The following is a 20,673-nucleotide window of genomic DNA, read 5'->3' on the forward strand; positions in this document are numbered from 1 at the left end:
CTTCCTGCCCCATGCGTGAGTATACAGGCTGATGCTGGTCTCTGCACCTTTTACTAATGGTGCCCATACATGGTACAATTTTTTTTCATCCAATGTTACCATTTCTATGTAGTATACGGGTAAATTAAGTGAATATACTGAAAGGTTAATTTAGGCAGTTCCCTTATATTATATAGAAATGGTAAGATTGGGTGAAAAAAATGGCACCACACAGGTATGGGCACCATAAAACCCTGCTGTGTGTCCTCCCAAGCTTTATTGCAACCTGTGTCACCACATTTGCTGCAGGATGGGCAACACTTTCATACAGCAGCAAATGCAGGTGATACAGGCTTCAATAAAACCGGGGAGTATACACAGCAGGAATAGAGTCACATGGGGACATGCTGGCCAGTGTCTGCCTGTATCCAACCATAGAGAAAGATTCCAGGAGGAACTCACTTGCACAGTAAAACCTCAATACTTTTAATTCGCATCTTCATATAAAAACGGCAGATATTAAAAAACAGCAACAATACTTATCGATCCCATGAGTGGTTGAGCAGCAAATTTGTCAGAGTGATATAAGAGGTGTGGAGGCTGGTGTGGTCGACGACCGTTTCGCCCCTCTATTAGGGCTTTTTTAAGACCATGACAGTTGCTCTTGGAATCTTTCTCTTTGGTTGGATACTGTATCAAGGATATACGTTTAACCAGATGTTGCACCGCTTGACTAAAAATGGCCACTATCGGTCCAATTTCTAGCGAAAAATCGTTCGAGCGATCAGAAATTCTGATCGGAAGTGAAATATTGTAATAAATCGTTCACTACAATATCAACGAACCAATCTTTGCTTCCTATCTATCACAACCAACAAGAAAATCCAAATTTTGGTTCGACGAAAAGTCATTCGGGCGACATTTTTTTCACTCATTCATAATTGTTTGTGTCCACCAATGGAGATTATTTACAACCAATCCGATCAGAATTTCTGATCGCTCGATCGATTTTTCGCTAGAAATTGGACCGTTAGTGGCCACCTTAAGATCATTGCAAGTTTTATGGCAGAATTCTGGTGTGCACTCAATTTCCTCTCTTTGAGTGTAAAGTGTCTGCCTGTATACTCACTGACAAATGGCTACATGAATGATAATGTGAAGTGCTCTTTAATCCTCACTCTTTTTTACTTCCTGATAGTGGCTTTAGGGGGGTCATCCCTATGTTTGATGGTATTATGCATACATAATCTAATTTAATATTCTCCAATATTGAATACATTTCTTTCTGTTGTTTGTTAAATCTAATAATAAAGGGGATCATCCCACAAAACAGTGTTATAACCAGATCTCCTGGTTTGACAACCCTCAGTCCTTGCATCAACCTATTAATAAGCTCATATGGTCAGAATAATTAGTCCTTCATTATTGCAAGGTATAAGTTTATGTTTGTAAGTGAACCCGAGGGAAGAGTGATATGGAGGCTGCCATATTTATTTCTTGTTAAACAATACTAGTTGCCTGGCAGCCCTGCTGGTCTGTTTGGCTGCAGTAGTGTATGAATAACATTAGAAACAAGCATGCAGCTAATCCAGTCAGATCTGACAATAATGTCAGAAACACCTGATCTGCTGCATGCTTGTTCAGGGTCTATGGCTAAAAGTAATAGAGGCAGAAGATCATCAGGATGCCAGGCAACTGGTATTGCTTAAAGTAAATAAATATGGCAGCCTCCATATCACTGCCACCTCAGGTTCATTTTAAGGAACTTTTATCCAGACACAGCTAAGCTTTGCAGTTGAATGTCTACACAAATCAATGGGAAAAAAATTATGATTTTTTTTTAGACCCCACAGTGGTTTTGGGTTTCTTACCACAGATCTCGGAGAGTCTTGTTTACGCTCAATGTTTTAGCAAAGCTCTCAGCTACCTCATCTGTCAGTCTGTTCTCTTGCATCCTAAAAAAGAGTATATTTATAACATCAACTACTATTATAATAGAGAATATGCCAACTTGGCATAACATACCATAGCACCAGCAGCGTGTATACTTAGGTGATGTTTTTACATGCAAGTCTGTGTTTGGTGTCATATCTGCTCTAAAAATAAAAGGTGTAAAAGGGACAATTTAACATGAGTAAAATACAACCATTCCATCCTGCCTGCTAGGAAAGTAAGTCACTGAAAATCTACATTATACATATAATATCACACAAAATATAGAATAAAAAGAATAAGCCAAAATGCGAGGGAAATGGTGGGCTGCTTTATGATAAACATAACCGGTGCGTCTCAATAAGCAGAATAGCATTGAAAAACACATTTATTTCAGTCATCATTCCATTAAAGAGTAAAACTCAAATATAAAATTAATTACGTACAGAGTGATACATTTCAAGCGTTTATTTATTTATTTTTTTCATTTTTGCTGATTATGGCCTACAGATAATGAAAACCGAAAATGTATTGGGCCCTATGCAATTTCCTAACTTGCCAGCAATAAGCACCGCCAAGTTCCAAAATTTGTTGATGAGACTGGTGAGGAGTGGCGGTGCGAAAGATGGTGCCGTCGTGCAGCAGCAGGTAGGAAAGAGGGAGGCTTTCTCTTACTGATCCCCCATAGCAATATATCATACAGGCTTAGTATGGTGGAGAATCATCCTGGCTATACCAGCCAACATGGGTAAGAAGGGATTCATAAAAGTTCAGGGGAGGGGGGGGGGTGTATCTGATTCTTGCTATAATAAAGATAAAAAATGGTATGACCTACCCCCTTAAACTTTCCTTTACTCCCTTGTACCCTATGCAGGCTGGTATAGCTACCCAACCTGCTCGAGGCTCTGCCATACTAGGCTATACCAGCCTGCATGGTTCATGACCTGGGGGGGGGGGGGGGGTTCAGGAGAGGCACAGAAATCTTTCCCCCTTTCCTGCAAAGTCCCTGTTCATGTCAAGAACAAGAGGCCTATTCCAACCTCTGGGGAAGGGGTGGTTATAGTGGAATATGGGAGTCCTTTTTAATAAGGAGACCCCAGACAGCTACCCCCTTCCAGGTAAGTACTGTATTTATTGGACTATAAGACTCGCTTTTTCTCCTCTAAAAGTGTAGAAAAAAAAGTCACTGCATCTTATAGTCCAAATGCAGGGAGTTCCTGACTTGTGAATGCCTGCAAACTCGCCACAATGTCGGGGACTCCCTGTACTGTGCCCATGCAGAGGAGGACATGGGGAGAGACGGAGGACACAGGGGGACACAAAGGGGCATAGAGTAGGACACAAGGAGGACAGAGATGGACACATGGAGGACAGAGAAGGACACAGAGAGACACAAGATGTACAAGGGGGCATAAGGTACAAAGGGGGCATAATCCACAAGATGCCTCTTCCCCATGGATGCACCAGGTTTAGTATACTGTATATATTTTTTCCCCTGGTTTTTGTATCTAAACCTAGGTGCGTCTTATGGTCAGGAGTGTCTTATAGTCCGAAAAATATGGTAGGCATAGAGGTCACTTTTAACCCTCCTATGTATTTAACCTATTTATTGTAAGGTAAATGCAAGGCTTTATTAATTAAATTAAACAAAAAAAGAAAAAAGTTATCATCTGTATTCTTTTAAACAACAAGGAGAACAAGCACTATCATCACACAAATGGGAATGGGAAACTTTATGCAAGGCATACACGAGTCGACCCGGCGGCTCGATTAGCCGCCGAATCGACTCCCGCAGCTTCCCCGCGCGTCCCCGCGGGCGGCCGGATCGATTCCCGCTCGACCTGCGGGCGCTCCTTATCTTCCGCTCGATTCCCCGCTACTGTCCGCCCGCGGGGATCGAGCGGGGTATCGATCTGGTGGGTCATCGGACCTGTCGGAAATGATCAATCGAGCCATCAGCGGCTTGATTGATAAGGGCACATCGGCCCGTGTATGCCCAGCATTAGGAGCTGGTGGAGGTCACCAATCCACAATGGTCACAGAATAAAAGCAATAAAATCCTCAGCACGGCACCAAGATAATGATTTTCCTCAGAGGCGCCACACCAGTATAGACTACTGCTTCGTTGCTCCTGCTTGTATGTGTTTTGCCTGAGGAAGCGGGATTGGGACCCGTGAAACGCGTTGCAAACTATTTGTTTTTTGTTTGGAGTACTAAATTAATTAAATTATTACTTTTGTACCATACAAAGTGGTCTTTTGGCTTTCTGTAGGGTAGGCAAGTCCACCATTACCACCCACGTTTTAATTGGTTTTAAATTGGTATTACTTTTATTCTGCTGGCGCCTCTGTATTTTTTGCTACATTTTGCTAAGAATTATTGTTTTTATAAATGCATTTTAACAGGATTAGTAAGAAAAAAATGGAAAAAAATCATTATTTCTCAGTTTTCGTCCATTATAGCTTTAAAATAATCCATGCTACCATAATTAAAACCTATGTATTTTATTTGCCCATTTGTCTCGGTTATGACACCATTTAAATTCTATCCCTATCACAATGTATGGCGCCAATATTTTATTTGGAAATAAAGGTGCATTTTTTCCGTTTTGTGTCCATCACTATTTACAAGCTTATAATTTAAAAAATGTTCGTAGTGTACCCCCTTCAAATGCATATTTAAAAAGTTCAGACCCTTAGGTAACTATTTATGTCTTTTTTTTTAATTGTAATTTGTTTTTCCATTAAAAATTTTATTTGGGTAATATTTCGGTGTGGGAAATAAACAGTTAGTTTTTAATGTTATTATATGTATAAATTGTAATGTAAAAAATATGTAGATGTAGTTTTACTATTAGATGGCCACCTTGAGTTTATTTATTTCTCCTTGTGCTTCCGGTCTCCTTGTGCTTCTCGATCACAGGAAGCACAAGGAGCACGGGGAAACTTTTTTTTGCAGAAAGACTAAAGCCTCTAGTAAGAGCGCTTCGGTTTTTCTGCTGGGGACACAGATCAGTGATCGGGAACCATGTTCCCGTTCACTGATCCCAGGGCTACCGGGGGACAGCACGGGCGCGATTGCGCTGGAGCGCGGGCCGAAGCGCTGCACCGTAGCAGAGCAGTCGCCTGGACGTGAGCATTACGTCCGGGCGGCAGAAATGGTTAAATAGAAACTCCAACCAAGAATTGAACTTTATCCCAATCAGTAGCTGATACCCCCTTTTACATGAGAAATCTATTCTTTTTCACAAACAAACCATCAGGGGGCGCTGTATGACTGATATTGTGGTGAAACCCCTCCCACAAGAAACTCTGAGGACCGTGGTACTCCTGGCAGTTTCCTGTCTGTGAACCTTGTTGCATTGTGGGAAATAGCTGTTTACAGCTGTTTCCAACTGCCAAATAAGCATGTAGCAGCTACATCACCTGCCAACAGTAAAAATGTCACCATGTAATAAATGTCAGAATGTAAGTTAGGGATTTAAAAGATTTTACAATGGGCAAACGCTGACTAAATCATTTATACATAATTATTGTAAAAATGAAGCACTTTTTTTTATTACATTATTTTCACTGGAGTTCATCTTTAAGTAACTGTTCTACAGAGCTGGAGCTCTGAGCACATAGACGGTGCAGTTTGATATAGCATTGAACCAGATTGTTACAGTTTTTATTTGGCTATGTCTGAGCAAGTCAATTACCAAAACCTGTACTTGCCCGACCTACAAAACTATTGCCAGTTGCGGGGCATCGATATTCGAGGAAAAACCCAAGCTGCACTGAGGACCATCCTCATGGAAGCAGACGGCCAGGCGATGGATGCCTTGCCACAATCTGGTCCAGCGAGACCCGATATTCCTAAGGGACACTGGCGACTTTGCATACCGGCAGTTCCTTCTCGAAGAGAGATGACGCTAGTCTGATGAACGGCGATTGCAACTAGAAAGCCAGAGAGAGGAGCGACAGTTCCAGCTCCGGAGAGAGGACTTGCAGCATCAGCGTGCACTAAAACTGGCCTGGGTGAGACAGGCAGAGGAGTCTTCCACCCCTAGCCCTCTTCTTGCAGGGAGTATACCTGTGCCTGTGACCCCCAAAGCAAAATTTCATGTCATGGAAAAGGGTGTTGACATTGATCTCTATCTGCAGTCGTTTGAGAAAGCATGCCACCAGTTTTGCATCCCAGAGGCACAGTGGGCCATCCATCTGACACCCCAGCTGACTGGTAAAGCACTGGATGCCTAGAGATGCCCACAGATCAAGATGGTGATTATAAGGCTATCAAGGAATCTATAATTGCTAAGTTCCAGTTAACTCCGGAAGTTTACCGGAAAAAGTTTTGTGCCCTTCAGAAGGCACCCCCAGACTCTCACACAGATGTGGTTAGCTACCTGGGCGCCACGTTCCATCAATGGATTGGAGTACTCAAAGAAAATACTTTTGATACTCTTGCGGACCTGATGATCCATGATCAGTTCCTCTCTATATGTGCTGCAGACGTGTGGCAGTTTGTGCTGGAGCGGAAGCCTCCGTCTGCCAAAGAAGCTGCTGAGCTGGCAGACATGTTTGTTGCAACCTGGGTGCCGGATCTTCGCAAATCCGCGGTCCTGGAAACCCACAGAACGGCGGTACCAGATACTCGCAAATCCCTGGTACCTGACAAGGACAGAGCCCTGTCCCAGAACTGGAGAGAAGGTAGGCCTGCTGGCCCTGTAAACGAGAGAGAACAGTTGATGCTGCGTTGTGGAGATAGTAGATATCAAGGTACAGAATCAGTAGGCAGAAGAGTAGTCAGACAATCCGGGTTCAGGGCAGGCAGAGTTCAATCTTAAACGGTAAATCAGGCAAAAGTCGAGGCAGGCGGAGTACAATCAAGAATGAGTAACAGCCAATAGGTCAAGGCAGGCGGCAGTCAGGTGGAAACAGGAACAGGCTAAGGTCGGCAACGAGAAGGCAATCAAAGGTATAGCTGACAGAGCACAAGGTACACTGCTGGCAAGCTGTATGAACAGACAGCACTAACATGCAGGGCAGACAGGCATATATTGGGCCTTTGGCGCCAATTGATGACGCTGGGCATGCATACTAACATCCGCATTAACCCCCTGTGCATGCGTACTCGTCAGCAACAATCCGCTGTGCATGCATACTTTTGTCAGCAATCATATGTCGCGCATGCGTACATGCGGACAGACAACCGCGTACACCCGCATAAGCGCGTTGCCCCCTAGATCCAAAACAGGAAGTGGACACCACACTGAATGGCGTGATGCCACGCGTCAAAAAGACAAAGTGCCGGCTACCCACGCACGTGTGCGAGACGGACACTGGAGCAGATGAACAGGACGTGCAGGCTGGTGATGAGTATGACAGTCATACAGAAATCCTCTAGTCCACATCCTGGTTCCCAAGAAGGACAAGACCACGTGGTTCTGTGTTGACTACAGGAGGCTGAAATGACAACACCACAACCAGGGGTCGAGTGGTGCGTGGCAGCGGGCGGGACTTACCTCTCCTCGTTCCGGCGCCGGATCTGCGTGCTGCTGCTCTGGTCTGGACCAGACCAGACTTGCGGCACGCAGATTCGGTGCTCTGACGACGAGGAGAGGTAAGTCCCGCCCGCTGCCGGCTGCCCGCACGTTACTTCAGGAGGGGAGAGCGAGGGAAGGAGAGCACCCTAAGGTGTTGCTTACAGCTCTCCTTCCACAGCGCTGCTCCCCTCCTGCTGGGGGACACCTGAGTACCTATTCTGGGGACATATACCCCCTGACTACAAATACGGGGCACATATATACCCCTGGCTACATATACCCCTGGCGACATATATACTGGGCACATATACCCCCTGACTACATATACTGGGCACATATACCCCCTGACTACATATACTGGGCACATATACCCCCCTGACTACATATACTGGGCACATATACCCCTGGCTACATATATTGGGCACATATACCCCCTGACTACATATACTGGGCACATATACCCCTGGCTACATATACTGGGCACATATACTACATATACTGGGCACATATACACCCCCTGACTACATATACTGGGCACATATACCCCCTGACTACATATACTGGGCACATATACCCCCTGACTACATATACTGGGCACATATACCCCCTGACTACATATACTGGGCACATATACCCCTGGCTACATATACTGGGCACATATACCCCCCTGACTACATATACTGGGCACATATACCCCCTGACTACATATACTGGGCACATATACCCCCCTGACTACATATACTGGGCACTTATACCCCCCTGAATACATATACTGGGCACATATACCCCCCTGACTACATATACTGGGCACATATACTCCCTGACTACATATACTGGGCACATATACCCCCTGACTACATATACTGGGCACATATACCCCCCGACTACATATACTGGCACATATACCCCTGGCTACATATACTGGACACATATACCCCTGGCTACATATACTGGGCACATATACCCCTGGCTACATATACTGGGCACATATACCCCTGGCTACATATACTGGGCACGTATACCCCTGGCTACATATACTGGACACGTATACCCCTGGCTACATATACTGGGCACGTATACCCCTGGCTAAATATACTGGGCACGTATACCCCTGGCTACATATACTAGGGATATATACCCCTGGCTACATATACTAGGCACATATACCTCTGGCTACATATACTGGGGACTACTGTACTCATGGCTACTTATACTGGGGACACCTATAGACCTGGCTACCTATGCTGGGGGTACCTATTTTGGGGGAACTGCTGTCAGATTATCTGCATTTTTGTGGAACCGCTGTTATGTATTTTGGGGAACAGCTGCCAGATTATGTGTATGTTAGGGGAACGACTGCTGCCAGGTTTCGCGTATTTTGGGGAACTGCTTCCAAATGATGTGTATGTTGGGGGAACTGCTGCTGCCACATTGTCTATTTTGGGGGAGCCACTGCCATATTATCTGTATTTTGGAGGAACTTCTACCAGCGTATGTGTCTTTTTGGTGAAATGCTGTTAGATTACATCTATTTTGGGGGGATACACTACGGCAGAGTTCAAACTTCCCCAGCAGACCTTTTACATCACTGCTAAGGTCATGTATATTTGGCTCCACCCATGACCACGCCCACATTATGCTTGTCCACGCCCATTTTATGGCACGACGCGCTATGCGCGGCGCAGGGGTTTTCCAGGTGAGTCCACTCACTTCTTTTCCCAGGACTAGACCCCTGACCACAACCGATGCGTATCCCATGCCTCGAATCGATGAGCTGCTAGATCAGCTGGCATCTGCCAGCTACCTAACAATAATGGACTTGAGCTGCGGATACTGGCAGATTCCCCTTGCGCCTGATTGGCATTCATCACACCCTTTGGCCTCTATGAATTTATGGTGATGCCTTTCGGTATGAAGAATGCTCCAGCCACCTTTCAGCGGGCTATGAATGACCTGCTGGAAGGAATGTATGGTTTTGCGGTTGCATATCTGATATTGCCGTATTCAGCCCAACCAGGGAAGATCACCTTGACCACCTAGCACAGGTATTAGAAAAACTGTCCACTGCCAATCTGACTGTAAAGCCCAGCAAATGTCAAATTGGCATGACCGAGGTACAGTACCTTGGACACAGAGTAGGAAGTCAGCAACTGAGGCCTGAGGCAGGAAAGATCGACGCCATCCTGTCATAGCCGTGACCTGTCACCAAGAAACAAGTTCAGGCATTCCTGGGGAATGCAGGATACTATAGGAAGTTCGTTCCAAATTATAGTACCCTGGCCAAACCCCTGACTGACGCGACGGGTAAGAAACAACCCCAAACTGTACAGTGAACCCCACACTGCGAACAGATATATATAAATATATCTGTTGTGCCCAGATTGCATTGCTAAGAATTCAGGTTCTGTCTGGTGATTAGCTATCTGTCAGACTGTATGCTATATCTGCCTGCAGGGTATTGTTAGTATTGTGTTAGGTAGGAGATTGCACAGGTGTTACGGGCTGGTCTCTGGGTCAGTCATATGGCTATACAGCCTGAACTGTGGTCATTGACCAGACAAGCCTGACGCTTAGATTCTTTACCTCTCCACTTCTCCAGACTCTCGGACTTCGATTTCTAAATGAAATGCAACATGAATTTTAATCTAAAAAGAGGACTTTGGACCACTGACTATCCAGTCTGTTTTATCCTTAGCCCAGGAAAGAAAGTACTGACATGGATTATGACAGTTGTAGCCCATGGCCCATATACGTCTGTGTGTGGTAGCTCCTGTAGGATAGCTCCCTACTCATGATCGTTTTCAAAATTCTTGAATGGACTTCGCTTCAGAATCTTCTCAATACTGTGGTTTTTGTGTCACCTTTTTTTTCTTCCACCCATCTCTCCATTAATATTATTGGATACAGCACTCTGTGAACAGGCAGCTTGTTTAGCAATTACCTTTTGTGGCTTACCTTTCTTGTGGAACATGTCGTTGACTGTCTTGTGGACAACTATCAAGTCATCACTTTTCCCCACGACTGTGCGCCCTACTGGACCATACTGAGAGAGCATCTAAAGACACAGCACAAGTTTGCAGGTGTTTTGGGCTACTTAACTTTTTCACAATATTCTAATTTTTGGAGAATTCTGGGTTTCCATAAGCCATAATTAGCAAAGTACAAAGAAATACATGCTTGAAATAAATCACTCTGTGTGTAATTAATCTATATAAAATATTTATTTCAGTTGAACTGTATTACTGAATTTAACTTTTCGATGAGATGAACAGTGTTTCAATAAACATACAAAACAAAAGTTTGCTTTCTTAAAACAGAAAGTATTTGCGATAATTCAGGTTGGAGTCAGCTCGAGATGTCTCCCAGTGCATCACTATTGAAATATGCAACTCAACCATTGTTGCCCTTAGAAGCTAAACACACCTAAAGCTACATACACACTCCTGATTTCTTCAAACGACGGCGGCCATTCTGATGACAGTTTCCCCGTGTGTACAGTTTGTCGGCAGGCTGATAAGGCTGGTTTTGACTGATCTGCTCGGCGGATCTGTCAAAACCAGCTTTATCAGCCTGCCGACAGACTGTACACCCTAGGAAAATTGTCCTCAGAATGGCCCGTCGTTTCTTCTAAAAAATGTTGTTAAGTATTAATACCCCCTCTAAAACGCTGCATCCCCGCGGCTGAAATCTCAATTAATCCCCCCAAGCTCCCGGGGCAAAAATCCACGACTTTCCTGGTCATGGATTTTGCTGCACAGGGAGGCAGAGCTATGGGATGTAGCACTGCCTCTGCTAGAGTCAATCTGCGCGCAGATCGCTGCCTCTCCCCGCCCCTCTTTGTGAAAGAAGATTGAGAGGGGCGTGCATAGGTGGAGATCCGCGCAGATTGACAGAGTAGAGGCAGAGCTACAGCCCAAAGGATTTATCTGCCCCGGGAGGGATTTTTTGTATAAAAGTTGTTGTAAAGCTTGTAGCTAGCACTTCGCTAGCTACGATTGCCCCCCAAGTCCCTCCGCTCTTCTTCGATTGACCCCGAACGCCGCCGTTATACGTACCCCCCCCCCCCAGATCACGCAATGGTGCAGCCTCTCCAATTAGCTCCAGGCTTCGCTATGGGGAGGATCAGGATTGCGCATGACGTCAGACGTCATGTCCAATCGTCGCCATAGCGATGACTGAAGCTCATTGGGGAGGCTGTGGCTGTCGCGGGATCGCGGCTAGGTAACGTAATCCGGCGGCGATCGGGGGGATCAGAAGGATGCGGGGGACTTGGGCGGCAATGCTAGCTAGCCTAGTGCTAGCTACAAGCTTTACAACAGGGAGGTTAAACTGATCATACACTGGTTGATGAGGCCCAGCAGATAGATCCCTCTTGGATCATTATCTGATCAGCATGAAATCTGAAAACTGAAAATCTGAACACCATGCTGTCCGGGCCCCCAGGTCCCTGAGTCACTCCATACACTCCTCCCCCCCCCCCCCCCCCCCATGCCATGCACAGTCAGCACTCACCTATCCACCATGTGGCTGCTTCCTGTCTAGTGGTGGAGAGAAGACGCATGGTGGACAAGTGAGTAAGCTTATAATTTAAGTAGGCCTCAGTTATTTGGACTGAGTTAGTCAAAAAGGCTTGATGAGCAGACCTGCCCTTTAAGGGGATTTTCTCTGAAGAGAGAAAATCTGCAGTTCTGTCAGCAGAACTAGAACATACCAAGAAGCTGTTCTGAACAAGGCCGCAGGTCTCCCTGACCTGGGCCTGGAACAATAAACATCAGTCATGTTTTGTAAATATTCACATTCCTGCATGTATGTCAAATGTCTCATCGATTATTAATCGAGTAGGCGGGTATGATGACACCATGAGTGGGTCCACCAATAGACTGATATAGGGGGTGGCGAAGATGATGTCATATTTAACTCTTTCCTAGCCGGTATTAAATCGGGAGCGAGCAATGGAGAAGGCACTTCTGCTTCTTCCTTCTGCACTAGCTCGCAAGGCCGACTTGGACCTCTAAGCATGTTATTCCTTTATGTAAGCTGATATAATGTATGCTATGTACATAGGTAGTTTAGTGTAACGTAGGTAGGAAGAAGGTACCTGATAGACTTCGGTAGGGAGTCTAATCATGAGCTTATAATGCAACATGAAGATTTGCATAGCTAGGATATGATGACTGTATCTATCTGTCTTTCTGTGACTTGAATAAATAACGGAAACATTGGAGAAGCCTGAGAAAGTCTATATCCTGTTTGCGGTGTGGAGAGTCAAGTGATCTCACAGTCTGTGAGACGTAACTGTAAGAAGTTACTGGTGTCGAAGCAAGGTGATATAAGAACAGTTCATAACAGTGGTGCCTGAAATCCTTCCCTGCCTAGCTATACAGGCAGACGGGGCCGGGGCCGACGGAAAATGGTTTCAAGATATTCCACAGCAAAACAAGCGGAATAGACGGACACGGACTGTAAAGCTTATCAAGCTGAGACTGATAAGCTGGTGTGAGTAGTGTGTGGGAGCCGAGCACACACGGGCTACAATTCGAGAGAACCAGCGGCGACACTCGTGGATGTTAAACTTAGACTGAAAGTGCACATCAGTCCTAGCCTAAACAGGATCACAGGTGACTGGAAGGCTCCGAGGCCGGCTGGCAGCTGCCGCTGGAGATTGATCCGCTGAGCCAGTGTGGGTACACAGAGCTGACGCTCAGTAGTTCCAGGGATCCACTCAGTGTCATGGAAAGTTGCCAAAAGCTGGTCGAATTTGCAGGCTTACAAAGTCTTCTGCTCAGGCAAGTATGTTTTACGTTGTTGTGTTGCATTATCTTTATTGTATGAGAGGAGGTTAATGTGTTAATGTGTATATTCTGTGTTAATTGCAGAGTGGAGGCTGCGGGCTTCTCATCTCTCCTGTGCGTGAAGGGAGGGGTGAGGAGAGGTGCAGCTCCGATGTAAATACAGAACGTGTTTTCAGAGTTTATGCGCTTTTATTGTTTTTTAGGATTCGATGTTCCTGTGTGGCAGATGTTTTGATTTCTCTCTCTCTGGGTTTTTTTTTGTTTTTCTCTCCCTGTCCAGAGACTGAGCAGGATGATAGATAAGGGGGGGGGGGGGGTCCCCCGTGGCAGAGGGAAACCATCAGTGTTAGTGGTGGATAGAGGGAGAGAAGAGGAAAGCGAGTGTCTTTCTGTTTGTGAGATGTTCTGCACGTTTCTCGCATTTCCAGTCGGTGCTGCTGCTAACATGTTTTTTCAATGTCTGTATTGTGTTGAAGTTCTAGCTGGGATGTTAACAGTTAAAACAGTTAGTTCGGTTCTTAGTTATGTCTGTGATAGAGTGAGAAAGATTCCTACGTCTCTGGGGATCCGTATGTCTGATTGCAGTTCGGATTACAGCTGAGACGTGAAGGAATGCTGAGGCTGATTTTTGTGCACTGTGGATAGATGCTGTGTGTAACGATAAAAAAAAAAATGTGTATGTTCTGTGTGAGTTTTGTTTTCTCTCCTAGGTCTATAGGAACGAGAGGCTGCTATGGGAGCAGCCATCTTGGCTGGCAGTCCAGGACTCAAAATGGCGGCAGTGGAGAGAGCCCGCCCCCGTGAGTCATGGCCCCCACACGTCATGGCAGGGGGGAGGAGGGGCTGGGGGGATCCACATCACGGCAGGCTGTGCTCGCGGCTCCGGGCAGAGCAGCTGAAAGGGAGGGGGGTAGAAATACAGAGACAGTCTACTGTGTGTCTCGGTTCTCAAAGTATTTCCCCAGAGATTTTCCCTGGGTCCATGGAAAGGAATGCCAGAATAGGAAGTGTTTCCCAGCTCGGTGCGGGGACACACGTAGCAGTGCAGATTAGGAAAGGGTCTGTACTGAGTTGCTTATGGGATTATTCCTGTAAGTGGGGCACCTTAATGGGTGGTGCAGCATGAGTTCCCAATAGCGTATAGGGGGGGACAGTGCATCAGGGGGGTGCCGGAGTTGGAAAAAAGGGAGTTGACCAATTCGGGTTTCCGTCGCCGCTTCTGCAGAGCGGTAACGTTTTTTCCGGTTTTGTCGTGAACAGGGCCAGAGCTGGACTGAGAGGTCTATGCTGGGCTGGAGCTGTTTTTGTGTGCGTTTTTTTTCGTCCACTGATTGGTCAAATATGTTTTTTCCAGCTCCTATCAATTGTAGCACAAAGAACAAGGACTGACAACAGTTCATGGGGCAATTATACAGATGATAGAATTGCCGTTTACAGAGTGACAGTGTATCAGTACGGTGTTTGCCATGTGACTACCTACCAAGTGGGCATTCAGGGATCTGCATACAGGCATGTGACGCTGGTATGCTTAGCCCTGCACCCTGTGTAGTTTAAGTGCAAAGTGCTCCTTCCTACAGGGAGGCAGCCGTTTTTTTTGTGAAGTCTGGGGGTAGTGGCACGGCAAACATGGATCAGAGGGTACAACACACAGAACTTCTAGCAGAGCTGGTATCGCGATGAAGTTCTAGATAAGTAAATGCGATAATGAGTAAGAGCATTGCAGGCTCACCTGCAAAGCAGCATCAGGTGTGGCATCCGTAATCTGTGCATGCGACGGCCGCGCATGGACAGATAAGGGGGGATGTGGAGTGAGCTGCAATGGGGTGAGAGCTTCCAAAGGTGAAGCGAGCTTCCAAAGGTGAAGTCCGCGGGAGCATATTTAAAACAGGTAAGTACTGAGGATAGTACTGAGGTAGGGGGGTGAAGTTTAACTCCAATCTACCAATAAGAGTAAACAGAGTTCATGAGAACCATAAAGCAACGAGATCAATTACGATATATATTGATCAATCTAAAGTGTAAAGAGTACAAGCCGCAGGGCGAATCCCAAATCATTAATAAGAATTGATTTGTTTGTATTTCGATTTCAGGTGTTTGGCAATATGGATTTGAGACAGATGCAGTGCTGGCAGCAAAGATGGAGATGTCAGTCGGATAAGCGAAAGGTTCCAGATGCCGATCTAAGCTTGGAGGAACACGAGATTCCTGAAATCGGAAAGAGACTAAAACACGAGATTCCTGAAATCGGAAAGAGACTAAAACACGAGATTTCGGAGATCGGAAAGAGACTAAAAAAACTGTCTGAGCAAAGCATAGTGCAAATTGCTAATGTTTTTCTTTCCCAAGGTGGTGCTTTTATAATGAGGAGTACCGTGCTGATGGTGATCCTAGGTTGCCATTTCGTCCTAGGAGAACGAAGAGAGGACATTCTCATGTATAATAAGGGGTTAATGAGAATGCAAGGCCCAAGCATGTTAATGTTGGGTGACAAAGGTACTGATCCTTTCACACCTCCCTCTGATTGGCACAGATGGACCAAGCAGGGATGGAGGGAAAGAGCACTTGTGCCAGGAGAAAACAAATTTCATGGCACAATGTGGGTGAAAGGTCTGAAGGGTCAAGTGTGCGGGCAGTGGGAATTTAATGGCAGTGTAAATCTGCTATTGAATGCCACACTCCCAGAATCGATGCACCGATCCAAAGGTTTGTTAAAAGGTACATTGCAGTACAATGGGTACATGCAAAAGGTGGAGTGTGTGATTCAGAGGTACCTTGTCTTGGTTATGCAGAGTGAGATGGTTCCAGATTGGAGAGGAACGAGCAGGAGGCGTCAATTCTCATACCAGAGAGACGCAGGGGACAACATCACACTCTGGAGCTACCAACAGAGAGTGCCTCTGAAACAGCTATACACACGTAAAGGCTGGAAAGCCGAGGGTGTGTGGTTCTCGAAACAAGAAGTAAAGATCGAGATAAAGCCACATCGCCAGGTGGCAAAGAGGGTGGGGAGAGCGGTCCCGGGGGAGGGAAAGCCAACACAGGGAACCCCATCCACACTACACGGGTCACAACAGGGGACGACATTACACAGTCCATGTGCAGCAGCTTATCCTCATGATAGTTGGGTAAGTGAAGAGGTACTCTTAATTGAAAGATTGCAGAGAGTACAGTCTTCCCGACCTCAGGTGCATAGTGTGCCTCAGGACATAAGGGGGGAAGAGGTCCAATCAGGACAGTTGGGGGCATATTTTGTCAGGGAGAGGCAAAAAGATCCTGTGCAACTGAGATTGGACAAGGGGAGGTATAGTAACTTTTCTGGAGAAGGATCTTTTGCATGGCAGCTTCGAGATGTTTGGGTGAACAAATGGAAACGGTGCAACATTCCTTTAGGCACCGCCACTTCCTTAGTTCCCACCTCAACACATGTCTTACACCAGGACCTGAGAGGTCAACCTTTTTTGGTGCTAGACGGGGAGGTGAAACAAGTAGAGTTGTCCTCATGCGGGCAATTCTTGCAGAAGTACCTGCGTTGGCCGGGGCAAGTCAAATTTAGTGGAGAAGCCTGCGGGCTCAATAACGCAGACTGCGAGGCTACCATTCAAAAGATCCACCCTGAAGCCCAACCGATAGTTCCGGTGGCTGAAGGAAAGGTTTGTTTTTTTAACATAAGGTCTAATGATACATTCAAGGTATATTCTCATAATTGTTCCGATAAGGGGGAGTTTCCAAGGGGAACATATTGTGTGAGTGGAGATCCCATATGGATCCTGTCATCCAGGTTTGATGACGTTGTTTCTCAAATTGTTAAGAGAACTCTAAAGGTCAAAGTTTCACGGGTAGTTCCCGTCCTGAAAGAGAACCCGACATGGGACAAAGGGGAACAGGGTTTGATCCAAGACGACCACATTTTGTTACAAAGGTTAAACAAACAGTACACTAAGTTAGAGGTAAGATTTCACCATGATACAGGTGATCTTAACGAGGTAGAACACAAAAATGAGCAGGTGAGTTCCAGTCTGCCCTGGTGGACAAAGGTTCCGGTGATGTTCCAGGGACACTCGGACGGGGCATCTGCAGTTCCAAAGTTCTTTCTACACCCACTGGTCGTCTGGATGGGGATGACAACTTTAGGCATCATTATCCAGGTGAGGTTGCGGGTTAAAATTACGTAAAATAAATTAACCTGGTCCAGAGATTGGTGCCTCATAAACAATCTCCGGAACCAATAGTTTAAATTAAGGGATATACAGGGTTACGGGTATAGGTTTAGTAGTACCTAGGAGCTGATTGTATAAAGGCGCTCTTTTAGAAGGCACCTGGCACTGCTCCGTTTTGTAACAACCAAACGAGTTTCACTTTTCTGTGGTCATGCAAGTTTGTGAGTGATACGCAAGTGACGCAAATGCTGAGCATGTGGTATTGAGGGACTTAGAAGTAGGGCTTCCCCAGAGAGCCTGGTTACAGGAAGACCAAGAGGTCTTGCTCTCTCTCTTTCAGGGGTAACCACCGAGAGCAGAGAAGTTGTGTGAGCACGAACATCGAAAAGTGAAACATAAACGAAAGAAACCAGGTACTGGGAGGTTCAGACGCTGGGATTTGCGGGTCAAGCCGTTTTAGGGGGGATTGTTATAATTTAAGTAGGCCTCAGTTATTTGGACTGAGTTAGTCAAAAAGGCTTGATGAGCAGACCTGCCCTTTAAGGGGATTTTCTCTGAAGAGAGAAAATCTGCAGTTCTGTCAGCAGAACTAGAACATACCAAGAAGCTGTTCTGAACAAGGCCGCAGGTCTCCCTGACCTGGGCCTGGAACAATAAACATCAGTCATGTTTTGTAAATATTCACATTCCTGCATGTATGTCAAATGTCTCATCGATTATTAATCGAGTAGGCGGGTATGATGACACCATGAGTGGGTCCACCAATAGACTGATATAGGGGGTGGCGAAGATGATGTCATATTTAACTCTTTCCTAGCCGGTATTAAATCGGGAGCGAGCAATGGAGAAGGCACTTCTGCTTCTTCCTTCTGCACTAGCTCGCAAGGCCGACTTGGACCTCTAAGCATGTTATTCCTTTATGTAAGCTGATATAATGTATGCTATGTACATAGGTAGTTTAGTGTAACGTAGGTAGGAAGAAGGTACCTGATAGACTTCGGTAGGGAGTCTAATCATGAGCTTATAATGCAACATGAAGATTTGCATAGCTAGGATATGATGACTGTATCTATCTGTCTTTCTGTGACTTGAATAAATAACGGAAACATTGGAGAAGCCTGAGAAAGTCTATATCCTGTTTGCGGTGTGGAGAGTCAAGTGATCTCACAGTCTGTGAGACGTAACTGTAAGAAGTTACTGGTGTCGAAGCAAGGTGATATAAGAACAGTTTATAACACTCGCTAGCATCAAAATTTAATGCTAGAAACTGGAAATTCATTCTAACAATTTTTCACTGGAAATCCTCGCTCTGAGCCTAGGCCTTAAGGTGCCCATTAATGGCGCGATTTTTAGCAAATTGTCTTATTTTTGAGAAGATCATTCAAATCAAAAGGAAATATCAATTTACAGCATTAAAGAATCCAAACTTTCCCAGTGCTGTGGAATAGTTAGCACTAGTCAGTGCTGTGGTAATAGTCAAATCTAAAATAAGTACATTAATAAAATATTATTTATTCCACTTAATATTAAGCATGTCTTTCTTTTCAAAGGTGTCTATTAAACATATAGCGTATATAGGAGTTGATGCACAAAGGTTACTTATTTTTCACCTCAACTGTAAGGAGTACTAACACATGAGATAAACAAATAAGGAGAGATAATTCATGAGATAAATAGATAAGGAGAGCTAAACCATAAGTTATGTCAAATAAGGAGAGCTAAACCGTGAGTTATGTCAAATAAGGAGAGCCAAACCATGAGTGGCTGCGCAAGCACTGGACATCTGTGGGGGACCATTAGAAGCCCTGATCCCCTGATGACGCTAGTTTGCGAAACCGGTCGGGAAGGAGACAGGCGACACCTTCATACTGTCCTTTACCGCTGACCCATACACGCTTGCAACTTTCTCGGGGTTCCCATTGCATGGGCCCCGTATGTAAGTTTTGTTTTTATGCTATTTTTATGCTATTTTTAAGCTGTTTTTACTATGAAAACTCTATATTAAACGGTTTACACTTAGAGTTGCCGTTTGTTTGTTTTTTATGATGTTTACTGATATCCATTCGTGAGAGGAATCATTGCTAAATTGGTGGATCCTGGACAGACTGTTGCTTCCTGATGTCCTACCAAAGCGTTGATACAACCTTATAATGTGGGTTGTCACCAGCTGGTAAGCCTCTTTCCTTTTTTGGGTATCCATGATTGCAGAGCTGTGCCGTGAACCCAATATTTATTGTGGTGGAGATTTGCCTGCTTTTATCCTTTGCTGAAGACTCGTCTTTTGTTTTTGGACTCTGCGCTGAGCATATTTAATCTATTCCACAAAAAGACAAGCCAGTATTCCAAAAATTTTGATGCAAGCAACAACAAGCTTTTCTTCATATGAAGAATATTCGAGACCCCCAGACCCCAGGGAACAAGGCTACCGTTACCAAAATTAAAACCCCCGTTGCACCATGTCCCCTGAGCACTGGGGGTTACCGGAGGATGCAAAGCCATCTCACATATTCTTCATAAGAAGGAAATCCTGTATTGATTGTGAGATTTGTGGAAAATCCATATAAGAAAACCCCGGTCCCTGTGTCCGTAAATCCATTGTTCCTGGCCCAATGCACTGCACATGGGTCGTGGACGGACTCACTCGGCTGTGTGCACATTGGTTACAGATGTGTGCATGAGAGGGGGAAAGAGATTGCGTGTGTGCACAGTACATGCCCAATGGCCCAGCGCCTGTTATTTAACAGACGGGCCTTTTTACTAGTAAAGTACAGGGCCGGTTCTCTTATGCAGCAAGGTGAAACATTTGCATCAGGTGCAGAGATTACAGAGGTAGCATGTTTGTACTGTGTGTTTACACTAACAGCATGCAGTCAGAGTAGGAGGAGAAGCGAGAGGAGAGCAAGGTGAAGAGGTCATCATTGGGGAGAAGCAGCTTGTTGTGCTGTGTGAGGAGTCTGACAGTGAGTGAGGAAGGGGGAGGGAGGAGATCAGCAGTGTTTCATTTGACTTGCACAGCAGAAGGGAGCAGGTGGCACTCCTGTCCTGACTGAGAAGGCATGGAGGACGACCGAAATGACTGAGGGTGAGCAGTTTCTTTGCCACAGACTCACAGCCAGCCAGTGTGCTATTGTGTTGAGCTGCAGCATGTCATGTGAGAACATTAAATGAAGCAGAGTGAAATTGTCGGGCGCCGTGGCATCATTCCAAATCGGGTTAGGGAGAAGGAGGGGTAAATGATCACAAGTTTGCCTCAGGCAGCGAAAAGTCTAGAACTAGCCCTGGTAGA

General features: G+C 45.5%; 1 protein-coding gene across 1 annotated transcript in view; it reads right to left on the bottom strand.

Annotated features, from left to right (window-relative positions):
• LOC137517502 (nucleotide-binding oligomerization domain-containing protein 1-like) overlaps nucleotides 1–20,673 on the bottom strand; it is a 95,498-nt gene that overhangs the window by 12,533 nt on the left and 62,292 nt on the right. Inside the window, exon 9 of the mRNA XM_068234474.1 lies at nucleotides 1,851–1,934. Coding sequence (XP_068090575.1) covers nucleotides 1,851–1,934 — 84 coding nt within the window. The remainder of the gene's footprint in view (nucleotides 1–1,850; nucleotides 1,935–20,673) is intronic.

Source organism: Hyperolius riggenbachi, chromosome 5 (assembly GCF_040937935.1).
Source record: "Hyperolius riggenbachi isolate aHypRig1 chromosome 5, aHypRig1.pri, whole genome shotgun sequence".
Taxonomy (NCBI): domain Eukaryota; kingdom Metazoa; phylum Chordata; class Amphibia; order Anura; family Hyperoliidae; genus Hyperolius; species Hyperolius riggenbachi.